The sequence below is a fragment of the Crinia signifera genome, chromosome 1, assembly GCF_055691185.1.
Source record: "Crinia signifera chromosome 1, ASM5569118v1, whole genome shotgun sequence".
In the NCBI taxonomy this organism is placed as follows: Eukaryota; Metazoa; Chordata; class Amphibia; order Anura; family Myobatrachidae; genus Crinia; species Crinia signifera.
Window position 1 is genome coordinate 168,863,099 of NC_139217.1, and position 13,603 is coordinate 168,876,701.

At 41.0% G+C, this 13,603-nt stretch overlaps 1 protein-coding gene across 1 annotated transcript in view; it reads right to left on the bottom strand.

Moving 5' to 3' along the window:
* The window catches only part of CDS1 (CDP-diacylglycerol synthase 1), a 57,361-nt gene that overhangs the window by 12,489 nt on the left and 31,269 nt on the right, over nucleotides 1-13,603 (bottom strand). Inside the window, exons 6-8 of the mRNA XM_083176642.1 lie at nucleotides 11,277-11,335; nucleotides 9,176-9,258; nucleotides 1,459-1,546 (exon numbers count right to left, since the gene is read on the bottom strand). Coding sequence (XP_083032768.1) covers nucleotides 1,459-1,546; nucleotides 9,176-9,258; nucleotides 11,277-11,335 — 230 coding nt within the window. The remainder of the gene's footprint in view (nucleotides 1-1,458; nucleotides 1,547-9,175; nucleotides 9,259-11,276; nucleotides 11,336-13,603) is intronic.

Consider the following 13,603-nt stretch of genomic DNA (forward strand, 5'->3'; position numbering starts at 1 on the left):
GAACATGGTCTGACTAGGGATGGCCATCGGTGCAGTTGCCATCGAGGGTGATTCTGTATAGTTATAAACTATGCGATGGACAACCATTGATCGTTTTAGCTATCGATGGTCATCCATTCTCTTTGCCTGACTGGTGTATAGACCAATCAGAATGTTGGGGGCAGGGCTACCGGATTGTCAGGGGCGGAGCTATACTCCGTGTCCCAGCATCTTGAAAAAAATAAATAAAAATAAACATTGTTTCTGCTGGGCCATCGATGTAGGGAAACCATCTGGGAAATTTGGCTTAGTCAAAATCAAGATGTAGCCGCCGGAGATATGGCTGACATTCACAGCCGCATACCCTGTGCAGCATCTAGTCAAAATTGATTTCCTTGCACAGTCTATTTGGCCAGGCAATAGCAACAGCACGGGGCCTTGCATCGTTATCGCCCATAGTGTACACACAGGGCAATTCTGGCTAACCTTCCAGGTGATTTTGACAATCTAGTCAAAATTGCCTGGCCTAATTGACCTTGTGTACATGACTTTAGAATTAGGGCTACAATCTGCAAATACTCATAGATAAGAATTAGCCGTACCCCCAAAACTGCAACCCAGGGACCGGAGAGTTCTAACCAGGGATCTGCGAAAGAACAGGGATCATCCCACCGCACACAAGTTTCAAATGGCCACTAATGTATCAGTTTCAACATGTAGGGAGGCTCAATCACTTGGATATTATGCTTGAGTGGTCACTGTACTTAAGGCAGAATGACAAAATATACTGTCCGCTGTTGTCCAGGAACTTGGGGAAGTTTGTCAGGAATGTTGTCTTCAGTAATCTACACAGTGTACCATACGTAGTCTCCTCTCCAGTACACCCGGTCATCACAGCTGCACATAACCAAAGCCATACAGTGCACGAGACAAGCAGATATGGCTGATCTAGCATCACTGCACTGCCTGCTTGTGAACTTATTGGGTGGAGAGACCGACAGGCTTCCCAGGACTCAGCAATACATATATACTACCTTCACTGCAGCAGTCAGGTGGAAGACCCGCAAGATTACCCAATCACTGTGGCCAGGGGTGATTGAGATTTAATGGAGGCGGAGCTGAGGATGCAAGTGGGCTTTTCCGAATCAGATGTGACCATGTCAGGAAAAGCCCAGCCTGGTTTGACGCATCTAATGCGACCACACCAGGCAAGTAGCTAAAGAGGGAAGTCCAGGAACAGAGCATTTTGTCCCTCCTGGAATGGATCAGGTGTTGGAGGTGTAAAAATGTGCTGTATTTAATAACAGTATAGAGAAGAAGCAATGACTTTGGCATAGAAACAGTGAGATGTGAGGAGTTCCCACCTCAGCCGCCTCCACTTTCCATAGTGTTTAAAGCCCAGTTCAGGATCTGGAGATTAAATACAATAAGTTGGTCACCTCCTTCCATGGAGGTATTGATTGTTTAAGTAGTGCTTACCTTTATTAGTGGGGTTCTGCCAAAGAAGAATCCACACAGATAAGCCATGATATCATTGCAAATAACGATGGAGGCTGGAACTAAAAACCTATGAAAACATTAATCGCAACAATAAACAATAAGTAATAAGACAGATCTGTTTTAATTTAGACCTAGATAATGAAAATGACCAAATAAGGCTACAAATGTGATCTACTTCAAGTAATATAAACAAGAACGAATGCGCTGTACCAACACGGAAAAATCTGATTTGGTATTTACAGATCAGTGTAATGCTGTGTACACACGGTGAGATATTCCTTTCCATTTTGACTAAATAGTGAAAATCAAATGGTTTTCAGCCACATTTAATCCCGATTCCATGCTGATGCATGCTCCTGTAAAGTGTAAATCAAAGAGAAGGTAAGACTATATACAGTAGTACAAATCTGTACTATATAGCAAAATTGTAAGTGTACACTTCTCCCAATCGAATCGGGATTGAATCGAAAAAGAATCGCACCATGTGTACACACCTTAAAGCTTGTTAAACATGAATGAGCTGAATGTATCACAACACAATGAAATAATTTCCTTGTAAACTAAAACAGACAGGGTAGGTTTCATCAGTTAACACTAGTATAGACTTAACAAAATCTTTCACTTCTCTGGCATGAGTATAGACGATCATCTATATATATGTCCAGTGTCCGTGTGTCTGTTGGCAGCGAGTGAAATTACTGTACATCTTTATCTCTCTCACAGAGACAACTAGATTTTGGAGCGGTTTGCTTTGAGCGGGCTTACTAGTAACTCATAATGGGGCAGATGTATGAACGTTCGATATGGGGGAGAAGGGGTATTAGCGCACGTTATGTGCACTGATACCGCTTCTTCCCCATGTATGAAGCAGCCAGCGTGCGGTAATGGACAGAGGCGCTATGCGCCCCTGTCCATATCGGCGCTGCTATCAAAATGATAGCAGGCCGAATGTATGAACGGTCAGCATCGCTGACCGTTCCACACGAAGCCGGCTTTGGCTTCGCCAGCATCAGGCTGGCGAAGCCCTATCTAAACAGCAGGGACAGCGCTGTCCCTGCTGTCAGCTGTGGGCTGCGCTGGGGATCTCGCGTGAACAGCGAGATCCCGCGCATGCCCAGTGCGGCCGGCCGGGGGACAGGAGATAGCGCATCAGTATTAACTGATGCGCTATCTCCAATAAGGGACATCGCCGAAGGGGGGAGTTAACGCTCCCCCGCTTCGGCAGACAAGATGTTAATACATCTTGTCGATGTTCCTTTCTGCTTCGCCTCGCTATTGAGGCGAAGCAGGAAGTATCATAGCGGCGCGATAAGCGCTGCTATGATACATCTGCCCCAATGTCCCATGACAAACCGGAATTAACTACCCTCCAGGATTAACTTTAATATATGATTTGTTAGGATTTATATAGTAAAAATGAAACGTCAATCTTAACATGACACAAGTTGTAGTACTCAGCATATACCTCAAAATTGCCAAGAATTATTCCAGCTCCAGGTCTCAGAAATGCATTAGGTAGGAAGGTAGGAAATCTCACTTGCCAGTTCCCCTTCGTTCTATGTGGAGTTATTGATACATAGGGATGGGGAAGGTGGCAGAAATATAATGTCAAGGAGTCAATGTACCTTGATGTTCTAAGGGTGGCAGAACTTCTTTCATTGCACCACAGTTCTCAGTACAGGGGCATGAGATAAGGTGAGGGCACTTGGTGTGCTCCAGTTGTGATGTAAATATCATTTGAATTTGGCTTTCTACAGACATAAAATATTTGTTTAAAATGTAACCTATATTCATGCTGGATTTTGGGACAATTCATTTGATATATTCTGTATTTAACAGCAAATACAGGTAAGATCAGCCCTTTGTGCACCTGCATTAAACGTACAATTATGTAATGTTTGTATGCGGTATAGAAGAAATAGGATGGTGTGTGATAAGGTCATAAAGATTAGTTTATTCACATACAGGTATAGCACTACAAAGCGGTTTGTCACAAATTCATTCATTATATAATGAAAAGCCATTAAATCTGATTTATAATGGAAAATAAAAAGGAGTACGACAATTAAATTACAAGAATAATGTTTCATAGTGCGCCCAACATGGTTGCCTGATCTAGTTTGCTTATGGATGGGATAAAAAATACACAGACCTGATGATTTTGTTGGGACCCTACTCACTACAATCACCCCATTTTGTCTCATTACTTCTTGGGTTAACCTAATCCACCCAGGGTAATCCTACGCAGGGCAACCAAGATGGCTGCCTCACCTGGTACCTGTTAGGGTGGAATACGCAACCCACGGAAGTTATTAGCCAAAGTGCCTACACCAATCCTGCATTATGCTTACTTGTTGCTCCAGGTTTTCTAGTTTAATGTATTTTGGCCTTTCTATTGCTGTATTACTTACATTTTCTGTATTATGTGCATTGTTCTGGTCATCTGTAAAGTGCCTTGAGTCTTGTCTAAAAGAGCGCTATATAACTAAAATGATTGCTATTATTATTATTTATATAAATTATCCGTGTTTTATATACAGTATAAAGCATATTGCATGTTATAAAAGTAAAATAAGTATTACAAACATGGAATTAAGTAGAATAAAGGAAGCACTGCAGTAAGGCTAATAACCGAAATATGCAATCGTTGGCACCTCCTACAAGTGACTGACTTTCCATCCTTTACAAAATACCATCACCGTTCATCCTGAGCAACCAACCACTGAACAACTTTTGCTGCCAAACTCGGGACTATAACCATCTTTAAAAGAACTCCATCTCTATTTTTTGGCTCCAAACAGCAGGAGGTCAGCATTCTCCATAAAGCCACTGCAGTGAGACCCCACAGTTGGAAAATTTAACATCATTGCGGCACCCAATCCAGTGAGGCAAAATAGGAACGGCCACAGCCAATACGGTACAGAAGACACTAGTCACCCTGTCACTTGTATACTTTTAAACAGTATATGTATATATATACAGTCGGGCAAAAAAGTATTTAGTCAGCCACCAATTGTGCAAGTTCTCCCACTTAAAAAGATGAGAGAGGCCTGTAATTTTCATCATAGGTATACCTCAACTATGAGAGACAAAATGAGGAAAAAAAATCCAGAAAATGACATTGTCTGATTTTTAAAGAATTTATTTGCAAATTATGGTGGAAAATAAGTATTTGGTCAATAACAAAAGTTCATCTCAGTACTTTGTTATATACCCTTTGTTGGCAATGACAGAGGTCAAACGTTTTCTGTAAGTCTTCACAAGGTTTTCACAAACTGTTGCTGGTATTTTGGCCCATTCCTCCATGCAGATCTCCTCTAGAGCAGTGATGTTTTGGGGCTGTCGCTGGGCAACATGGACTTTCAACTCCCTCCAAAGATTTTCTATGGGGTTGAGATCTGGAGACTGGCTCGGCCACTCCAGGACCTTGAAATGCTTCTTACGAAGCCACTCCTTTGTTACCCGGGCAGTGTGTTTGGGATCGTTGTCATGCTGAAAGACCCAGCCACGTTTCATCTTCAATGCCCTTGCTGATGGAAGGAGGTTTTCACTCAAAATCTGACGATACATGGCCCCATTCATTCTTTCCTTTACACGGAGCAGTCGTCCTGTTCCCTTTGCAGAAAAACAGCCCCAAAGCATGATGTTTCCACCCCCATGCTTTACAGTAGGTATGGTGTTCTTTGGATGCAACTCAGCATTCTTTCTCCTCCAAACACGACGAGTAGAGTTGTTACCAAAAAGTTCTATTTTGGTTTCATCTGACCATATGACATTCTCCCAATCCTCTTCTGGATCATCCAAATGCTCTCTAGCAAACTTCAGACGGGCCTGCACATGTACTGCCTTTAGCAGGGGGACACGTCTGGCACTGCAGGATTTGAGTCCCTGGCGGCGTAGTGTGTTACTGATGGTAGCCTTTGTTACTTTGGTCCCAGCTCTCAGCAGGTCATTCACTAGGTCCCCCCGTGTGGTTCTGGGATTTTTGATCACCGTTCTTGTGATCATTTTGACCCCACGGGGTGAGATCTTGCGGGGAGCCCCAGATCGAGGGAGACTATCAGTGGTCTTGTATGCCTTCCATTTCCTAATAATTGCTCCCACAGTTGATTTCTTCACACCAAGCTGCTTACCTATTGCAGATTCAGTCTTCCCAGCCTGGTGCAGGTCTACAATTTTGTTTCTGGTGTCCTTTGACAGCTCTTTGCTCTTGGCCATAGTGGAGTTTGGAGTGTGACTGTTTGAAGTGTTGGACAGGTGTCTTTTATATAGATAAAGAGTTCAAACAGGTGTCATTAATACAGGTAACGAGTGGAGGACAGAGGAGCCTCTTACAGAAGAAGTTACAGGTCTGTGAGAGCAAGAAATCTTGCTTGTTTGTTTTTGACCAAATACTTATTTTCCACCATAATTTGCAAATAAATTCTTTAAAAATCAGACAATGTCATTTTCTGGATTTTTTTTCCTCATTTTGTCTCTCATAGTTGAGGTATACATATGATGAAAATTACAGGCCTCTCTCATCTTTTTAAGTGGGAGAACTTGCACAATTGGTGGCTGACTAAATACTTTTTTGCCCGACTGTATATATATATATAGATAGATAGATAGATAGATAGATAGATAGATAGATAGATAGAGAGAGAGAGAGAGAGAGAGAGAGATGGAAGGCACCCGCGGCAGCTGCTCCAAGCCACTTGTGGAGTGCCGGGCTGATAGATAGATAGAGAGAGTGTATCAGCCCGGCACTCCACAAGTGGCTTGGAGCAGCTGCCGCGGGTGCCTTCCAGACACAATGGATAGAGAGTAGTGTCTGGAAGGCACCCGCTGCTTGTTTCACCAAGTCCGCTGGAGTGCCTCTATCTGTATGGTACTACTCTCTATCCATTGTGTCTGGAAGGCACCCGCGGCAGCTGCTCCAAGCCACTTGTGGAGTGCCGGGCTGATAGATAGATAGATAGAGAGAGTGTATCAGCCCGGCACTCCACAAGTGGCTTGGAGCAGCTGCCGCGGGTGCCTTCCAGACACAATGGATAGAGAGTAGTACCATACAGATAGAGGCACTCCAGCGGACTTGGTGAAACAAGCAGCGTTTACTGTGATACAGACGTTTCGGGGATACAAACTCCCCTTCTTCAAGTGTACAATAACGTTAAGTGTTATTATACACTTGAAGAAGGGGAGTATCTATCTATCTATCTATCTATCTATCTATATATATATATATATATATAGTTATACCCCTATTTAGTTTATTTATTTATTATTTTGTATGTGTGATATGATTTCCTAATTATGTGCATTAAATATTCATGTTAATATTTGAGGAAACTAGCACGTATTATTTATTCTTTTTTATTCATTTAAATCACATTTAGTATTGTGATTATTATCAGTGCAGTCTTCTCCTATTTTTATTGATATATTTTGTTGGGGAGTGACACCCCATTATTTGTGTACTGCACCTTGGCAACACAGCTCTGCATTCAGTGCCCCTATCTGATAGCTTGCTATCAATTTCTCTGCAATTGTTGGCACTTCGGTTGCGATTACACATCCCAGCTTGCCCTGCAATAGTTTCTGAATATATATATGGGATTCTGTTGTACGGCCAGACGGTCAATCAAACTTTGAAGATTTTAATAAATTGTTATCTTAGAGAAATTGCATATGGACTATCAATTGAGTAAAGGGCGCTGAACCACATTTTGGAAGTTTATGGGTAAATGCACACGTTATATAGTTCCGTGATCTTAAGCAGGATACAAAGGCTGTAGCATAAAGTAGCTAACGCTGTAGAATAATATAGTATATTATAAGCAAATGCCAGCCTTCATATATTTTGGGATGCTTCCTCAAAGCTTGTGTCGGTATGCTGGGATCAGCAGTAATTTATGTACGTTAAATGAACAGACAACAATGCGAGTGACCACCTAAAAAGCACTCATACTCTACACTACATACTAGATCTGGCTGTCAGCAGTATAACCCACCACAGCCTTTCCACTAGACCTCAATATGTCTGCAAACCTTTGTACAGGGAAATAACATCACATACTGTATATGACCCTTCCCGCAATGGACTTTGTTTTTTTTCTTTTCTATATGCGACCAGCCAACATTGTATAAAGCAGAGCACAGGCACCACAGATTGCTCAGCCTCCTCTCCGAGACTGCATGGTGATACAGGATGGGTCTGTCATCCTGTACTTCCATACAGCTGTCCTGTCTCGTCTAGTGCACTGTAAAATTATATATATTCTATAACACACTTTAGTGATGCCTACCCTTATAGTACGCTACTGAATAACAGTGTATTCGAGAGGACGCATCTACCACTGCATGGTGTGGGTGTAATGCTTTGTCATAGCCAGGAGCCAGCAATCAGGAGGTAGAACTAGAGATAGAATTGCATGCTTCTAGTTTAGGAATGAAATAGAAAGCAGCCATAATACAGTAGGTTAGACTGGAAAAAGGTGAGTGTGCAAGGCATACATGCAGTTGTAACACCTTCCCAATTGCTGCAATGAACACCGTTGCGTGGAGCATTGTCAAAGTTGGGATTTTCCAAAACACCTTACCATCAATTTCATTTTAATAGGAAAACAAACTTGTTTAACTTAAAAGTACCTGTATTATGTGTATTATATTTCAGCCAGGAACATGCATCACATCTTTTGGCTGATCAGCATTACTTCCCATACTAGGCGACGTTCCCTACTCAGTCCATACATTGGCTGCATAGATCATTATTCATGGAGTAGTGTGATATGAGAAATGAACAGTCTAATCAAACGCAAGTCAGACAGAAGACAGTGTGTGGTCGGTGGCTATTTGAGCTACTGTCTACAAGAGACTAGAAGCCATGTCCTACTGCACTGGGGTGTTAGATGCAGCAGCCATCTGCCACATCTCCAGCAGGAAAACGTTGTTTCCGACAACACATCCTCTATTGTGGAACATCTATATACCTCAAGGTCAAGGTATATACCTAGTTACTAAACCTTACTGTAAATCCCAACCTGTGCACCGGTCGCCATTTCCACTTCCCCTTTTCCCTTCTAAAAACATCTCCAGAAGGAACAGAGCCTCTGGTGACAGAACATGCATGGCTACACACACTCACATCTAAACTTATTGAATATTAAAGTACTAAATAAAAATGTAAAAAATATATATATACTTTTTTTTTTACAAAAGGTCTAAAACGTATTATACCCCCCAATAAACATATTTGTTGCATCAATGTGCAAACCAGCATTTGTATCCCTATAAATATCCAAAGTAACACAATGTAGATGGGTTTTTATAAAGGAGAGAATACCACCATAATTGAATTAACAAAAAGTATTACCAACTAGCAGAAGTGTGGGGAACCCATGTTCAGAGATCCCTGCAGTTATAGAGAACACTGCTGGCAATAGGACTGCCTCTCTGTACACATCTGCTATTTACATTTCAATACTCCCAAGCATCACTGGGACAACTTTGGGGAGGAGGCGTACTTTGATCGTGTGTACCGCAACACACTCTTCAGCAATAGCTACATCTGCTTACGTCCGTGGTATATAATACAGTACATTACTAATTGCTATTTTGGAGCATAACAATGAACTGCTCAATGTACATGTTAAACGAAGAGATGGAAACAGTGTACAGCAAAGATTTAAACAAAGAAACTGGTGTCAAGTCTTACCAGATCATCCCTTCAAAAAGATTTTGGATGACTAGATGAGATTGAGTGACAGTGATCAGCAAAGTGACATGAGTCCATCCAAACTGTTAATAAGGGCGACAACAGAACAATCAGTGCAAACAGAAAGAACCCATGTGACAAGCAATGACTTCTGCATGGACACTGTGATGAGAGACTCATTTATTAACTAACAATGGGGCAGATGTATTAAGCATTAACAAGAGATAAATGCAAGGGTGATAAAGAGAGATAAACATCCAGCTCAATACTGACTTTTTTTCAAACAAACACAGCCTGTAACCTGGCAGTTAGGAGGTGATTGGCTGGTTGTTTATCTCTCTTTGGGCCAGATGCACTAAGCTTCAAAAGTAATAAAATGGAGAGTGATAAACAACCAACCAATCAGCTCCTTCCTGATATTTTTCAAACACAGTCTGTGACATGGCAGGTAGGAGCTGATTGGCTGGCTGTTTATCACTCTCCATTTTATCACTTTCGAAGCTTAGTGCATCTGGCCCTTTATCACCCTTGCATTTATCTCCGGTTAAGGCTTAATACATCTGCCCCAATGAATCTGAGAAATAACTTGGACTGTGCGGATTAATTTTGATGTGTCAAATGAACAGTAAAGACATGATACAGATGGAAATATAGGGGCAGAGTTATCAAAGTTTGGAGAAAGACACAGTGAAGAGAGATAACACACCCACCAATTAGCTTCTAACGGTCATTTTACAAGCTGTGACTGAAAAATAGCAATTAGGGGCATATTGGCTGGTACTTTATCTTTCTCCACACTTTGATTAATCTCACTCGTAACCTGAGAAGTGTGTATGTTAATGTGGATCATGGTGTGGAACTGACGCTACCAAACACTATCCCTGTATATTTAAGAAACATCCAACTATTTACAGTCCTTGTGGCAACACATATCTCCTCTATAGCCTGTTTTAAGGCAATCTGTATATGTAGAGTGTTAAGAACAGTGTGTTCACAAACCTTATCTAACCAAAGTTTTCTAATTTTGTTTTTAATCACTCAGTGCAGTGCAAAAACTGTGCTGAGAGCTTGGTACTTGGACCTTGTACAATAGTTTCTCCCCCTGCCCTCAGAAGGCTCCATTGAAGAGAAAAGGTAATCTTCAGGTCCCGGGTTCGCCAAAGCTAGGGAAGACCTCTTAAAACCCTAGATCCACATAATTATTTGTCTCTCTCCAAAATATTACGAGAAAACCTCAGGAGACTTGGGGAGAGGGCAAGTGATTTTTGACACAAACTACCATGGCTACCAGTCATAGTTCAGTATACAAATAACGATCACGATGCTTGCACTTATCATGGATTTTATTTTGTATGCCTAAAAGCAGGCAAAACAAAACCTTGCATATTTTACCAAATCTAAGCTGCAAAATCACATAGATCAGTGACTTTGAAAATCCTATTCTAAGATTTTGCCTGAATATGGACAATTTTGTGGGTGGGAAATGCATGGGGATAATTGGACAGCCAGTTAAAAACAAAATGTCGCAAGAAATAAATTCTCCATAGTGCCAAATTATCTCCATTTGATACATGTACTAAGTGAAGAAGTGACAATTAATATACTTTAATCTTAAAGGCTCTCTGTGTGACAAGATAGGAGCACTATACATAATGTCGTCTTGAAACAATGATAATAATGTTTCCATAGCTGGAAAAGTGCCATTTAGACACAACCCTTAGGGTGGTGTCCCATGACAGCTTCTATAGCAAGGAAGAAAGGTGACTGTAAAGCTAATCAGCTATTCAGCAGAAGAAGGGGAAATTACCATAGACTCTGTAGCACTTTCTTCCTCCAACTACTAGGAGCCGCATGGCATGGCAGAGCAACATCGCTCCTTTTACTGCACACCCATGTGGGGATGCAAGGTAAAAGTACACTTCTACATGCAATGTGCCAACATTACCAGCGTTTCTAAGCTGTTCCGTCTGCCTATCATGGACTTTTAAATTGAATTGGCCCCTATTAAGTCCTATGGTTTTATAGGTGCACATAGGATTCAGCACTGGGTAGCACTGGATAACTGCCAGCTTTGCACTTGGAGAGGGTGAGTAATACACACCATGTAAAACTGCAGACGGTAGTGCTTCTTCACTAAGCTCAGAACAAACATGCAGAAACCTGTATGACAGAAAACAAAAACATGCAAACGGGTTAGTGTCTTTTGTGTACCCATTGGGAGCGAATACTTAGGAAGTGTGATACAAAGTAAATAGACACAGGGATTTAATGCTACTAACAATCCAGAATGCCACTTGCATTAACAAAGGGCACATCAAAATATAGCTGGTGTTTAAATAATAGTTTTTTAACAAGTTACCAATCTCTTGTACCCATCACCCAGGGATTTAAGAAGATGCACATTTTTGATCCAAAAACTCCCCCTCTGCAAACAACCAAACAAACAAACAAACAAACACACCAGGCATTATGAAAACAGACATTACAGGGATAAAATGTTAATAAATTGAAGCTGTGTACACATGGGGCGATTTTAATCACATATCGCTGGCAATATGGTCGCTGAGTGACCATATTGCCAGTAATTTGTATGTGCTCTGGGCAATTTAAGACAGTGTATTAACCCTTTCACACTCGCAAAAATATCCCGGGTTTGATGCACATGAACGCGCATCAAACCGGGATTTAGAGCAGTGTGAAAGTGTCTAGAAAGAATATCCCGGGATGAGCATTCCAGGATTTCTACTCAGGTCATAACCTGGGTAGATTCCGGAATCAACACGGGATGCTCAAAAACCCGGGATATTCTTGCGAGTGTGAAAGGGGTATATGTCTTATAAAACAGGTAAAGTTGTATGATTATTCTATACTAATGAACCTTTATTGTTTTTAATATTTATGTAGCAGAACCTGAGTACGTATGCAGAATAATTAATTCATACCAGACCGTGCCCCATTATAGTTTACAGTATAATGTTAGGTGCACACCTCAATGATATCACTCACAACCTGTCTGACTAAACAATTTTCAGACCGGTTAAACAATTTTGAGGCCTTCACATTTCAAGTGTATACACTAGTGTTGTTTCAATCCAATCCCACTATCTGTACAAAGGTTATAAGATATCAGTAGAATTGTCACACACAAGATTGGAAATTCACATATTACAAAATGTGCACAATATCAGCTCATACTGTAGGTCTGGATTAAAGTCATGCAGCAAGTTAGACCCAATCAGTTTTGGAACTATAATTGGCACTGGCTACTGTATAAACAGTTTGGGATTATTGAAACAAGCATCTGCAAATCAGATGATTTGCCTAAATATCACATAATGTGTACCTAGCTTAACCCTCTGAGTGCCAACATCTCTGTGAGAGATGTGCAAAATATCTGCCACAAATGCCAGCGTTGCTTACATTTGCTATATAAATTCAAATAAAAAATGTTGTGTAAAAATGATTATATTTCCTATATAAAGTAAACATTACAGGTCATTATGATGAATAAAAAGGTTTGTTTGCCAATTTTCACACCAATTTTGAAAAATGCACTTGGCATTTACATGGCTAAGATATTTGGGCTTTATGAAGCTGGGTGCATTTTGACCCTTTGCAACACACACAGTTAGCATAATGCACATAATCATCCCCTTTTCAGAGACCACAATGCTAAGCAAAGAACAACTATTATTTAAAGGGGATCGGGTGATAGATCGACAATGTATAGGTCGACCTATTGACAAGTCAATGGGTCGACATCAAAAGGTCAACATGTACAAGGCTGACATTGATCAAATGTTGTCATGACAATGGTCAACACATGAAAAGGTTCCCGATTTATAACTTTTTATAACTTTTTTTTAACATACATTACCAACCACCTGGCCTCCGATTGGGAACTGCAAATTGTGCTGAGAGTACTCGGTGGTGCACATGCTCAGATGTTGACACTGACACACGAAAACCGCTGAAAACACATGTCAGCTTTTTGTCAAGATTGGCCATGTGCATGTTGATGTGGGACAAAGGGTCTACAACAAAATTGTCGACAATCATTAGGTCGACAAACAAGAAGGTCGACACAAGCATTAGGTCAACATGTTGTTGTTTTTTTAAAGGTGTTGAAAATGTCAACACAGTCAACATGGGCTTTAAAATATAGCACTGCGTCCCCTCGACATGCTATTTTATTCTCCCACCATGCCCTAGTGGATAGTAGGGCATGAAATACCGCCTGTTGGCACCCAAAAAAAGTGAAAAACCACATGTCGACATTCTGATGGTCAACATTTACCATGTTGACATAATTCTTATGCCGACCTTTTTGCATGTTAACCTTTTTGCATGTCATCCTCTTGGTTTCAACCTATTGACTGTCAACCTAGATGACAGGAATTTTGACCACCTGTAGGCAACCTATGCAAG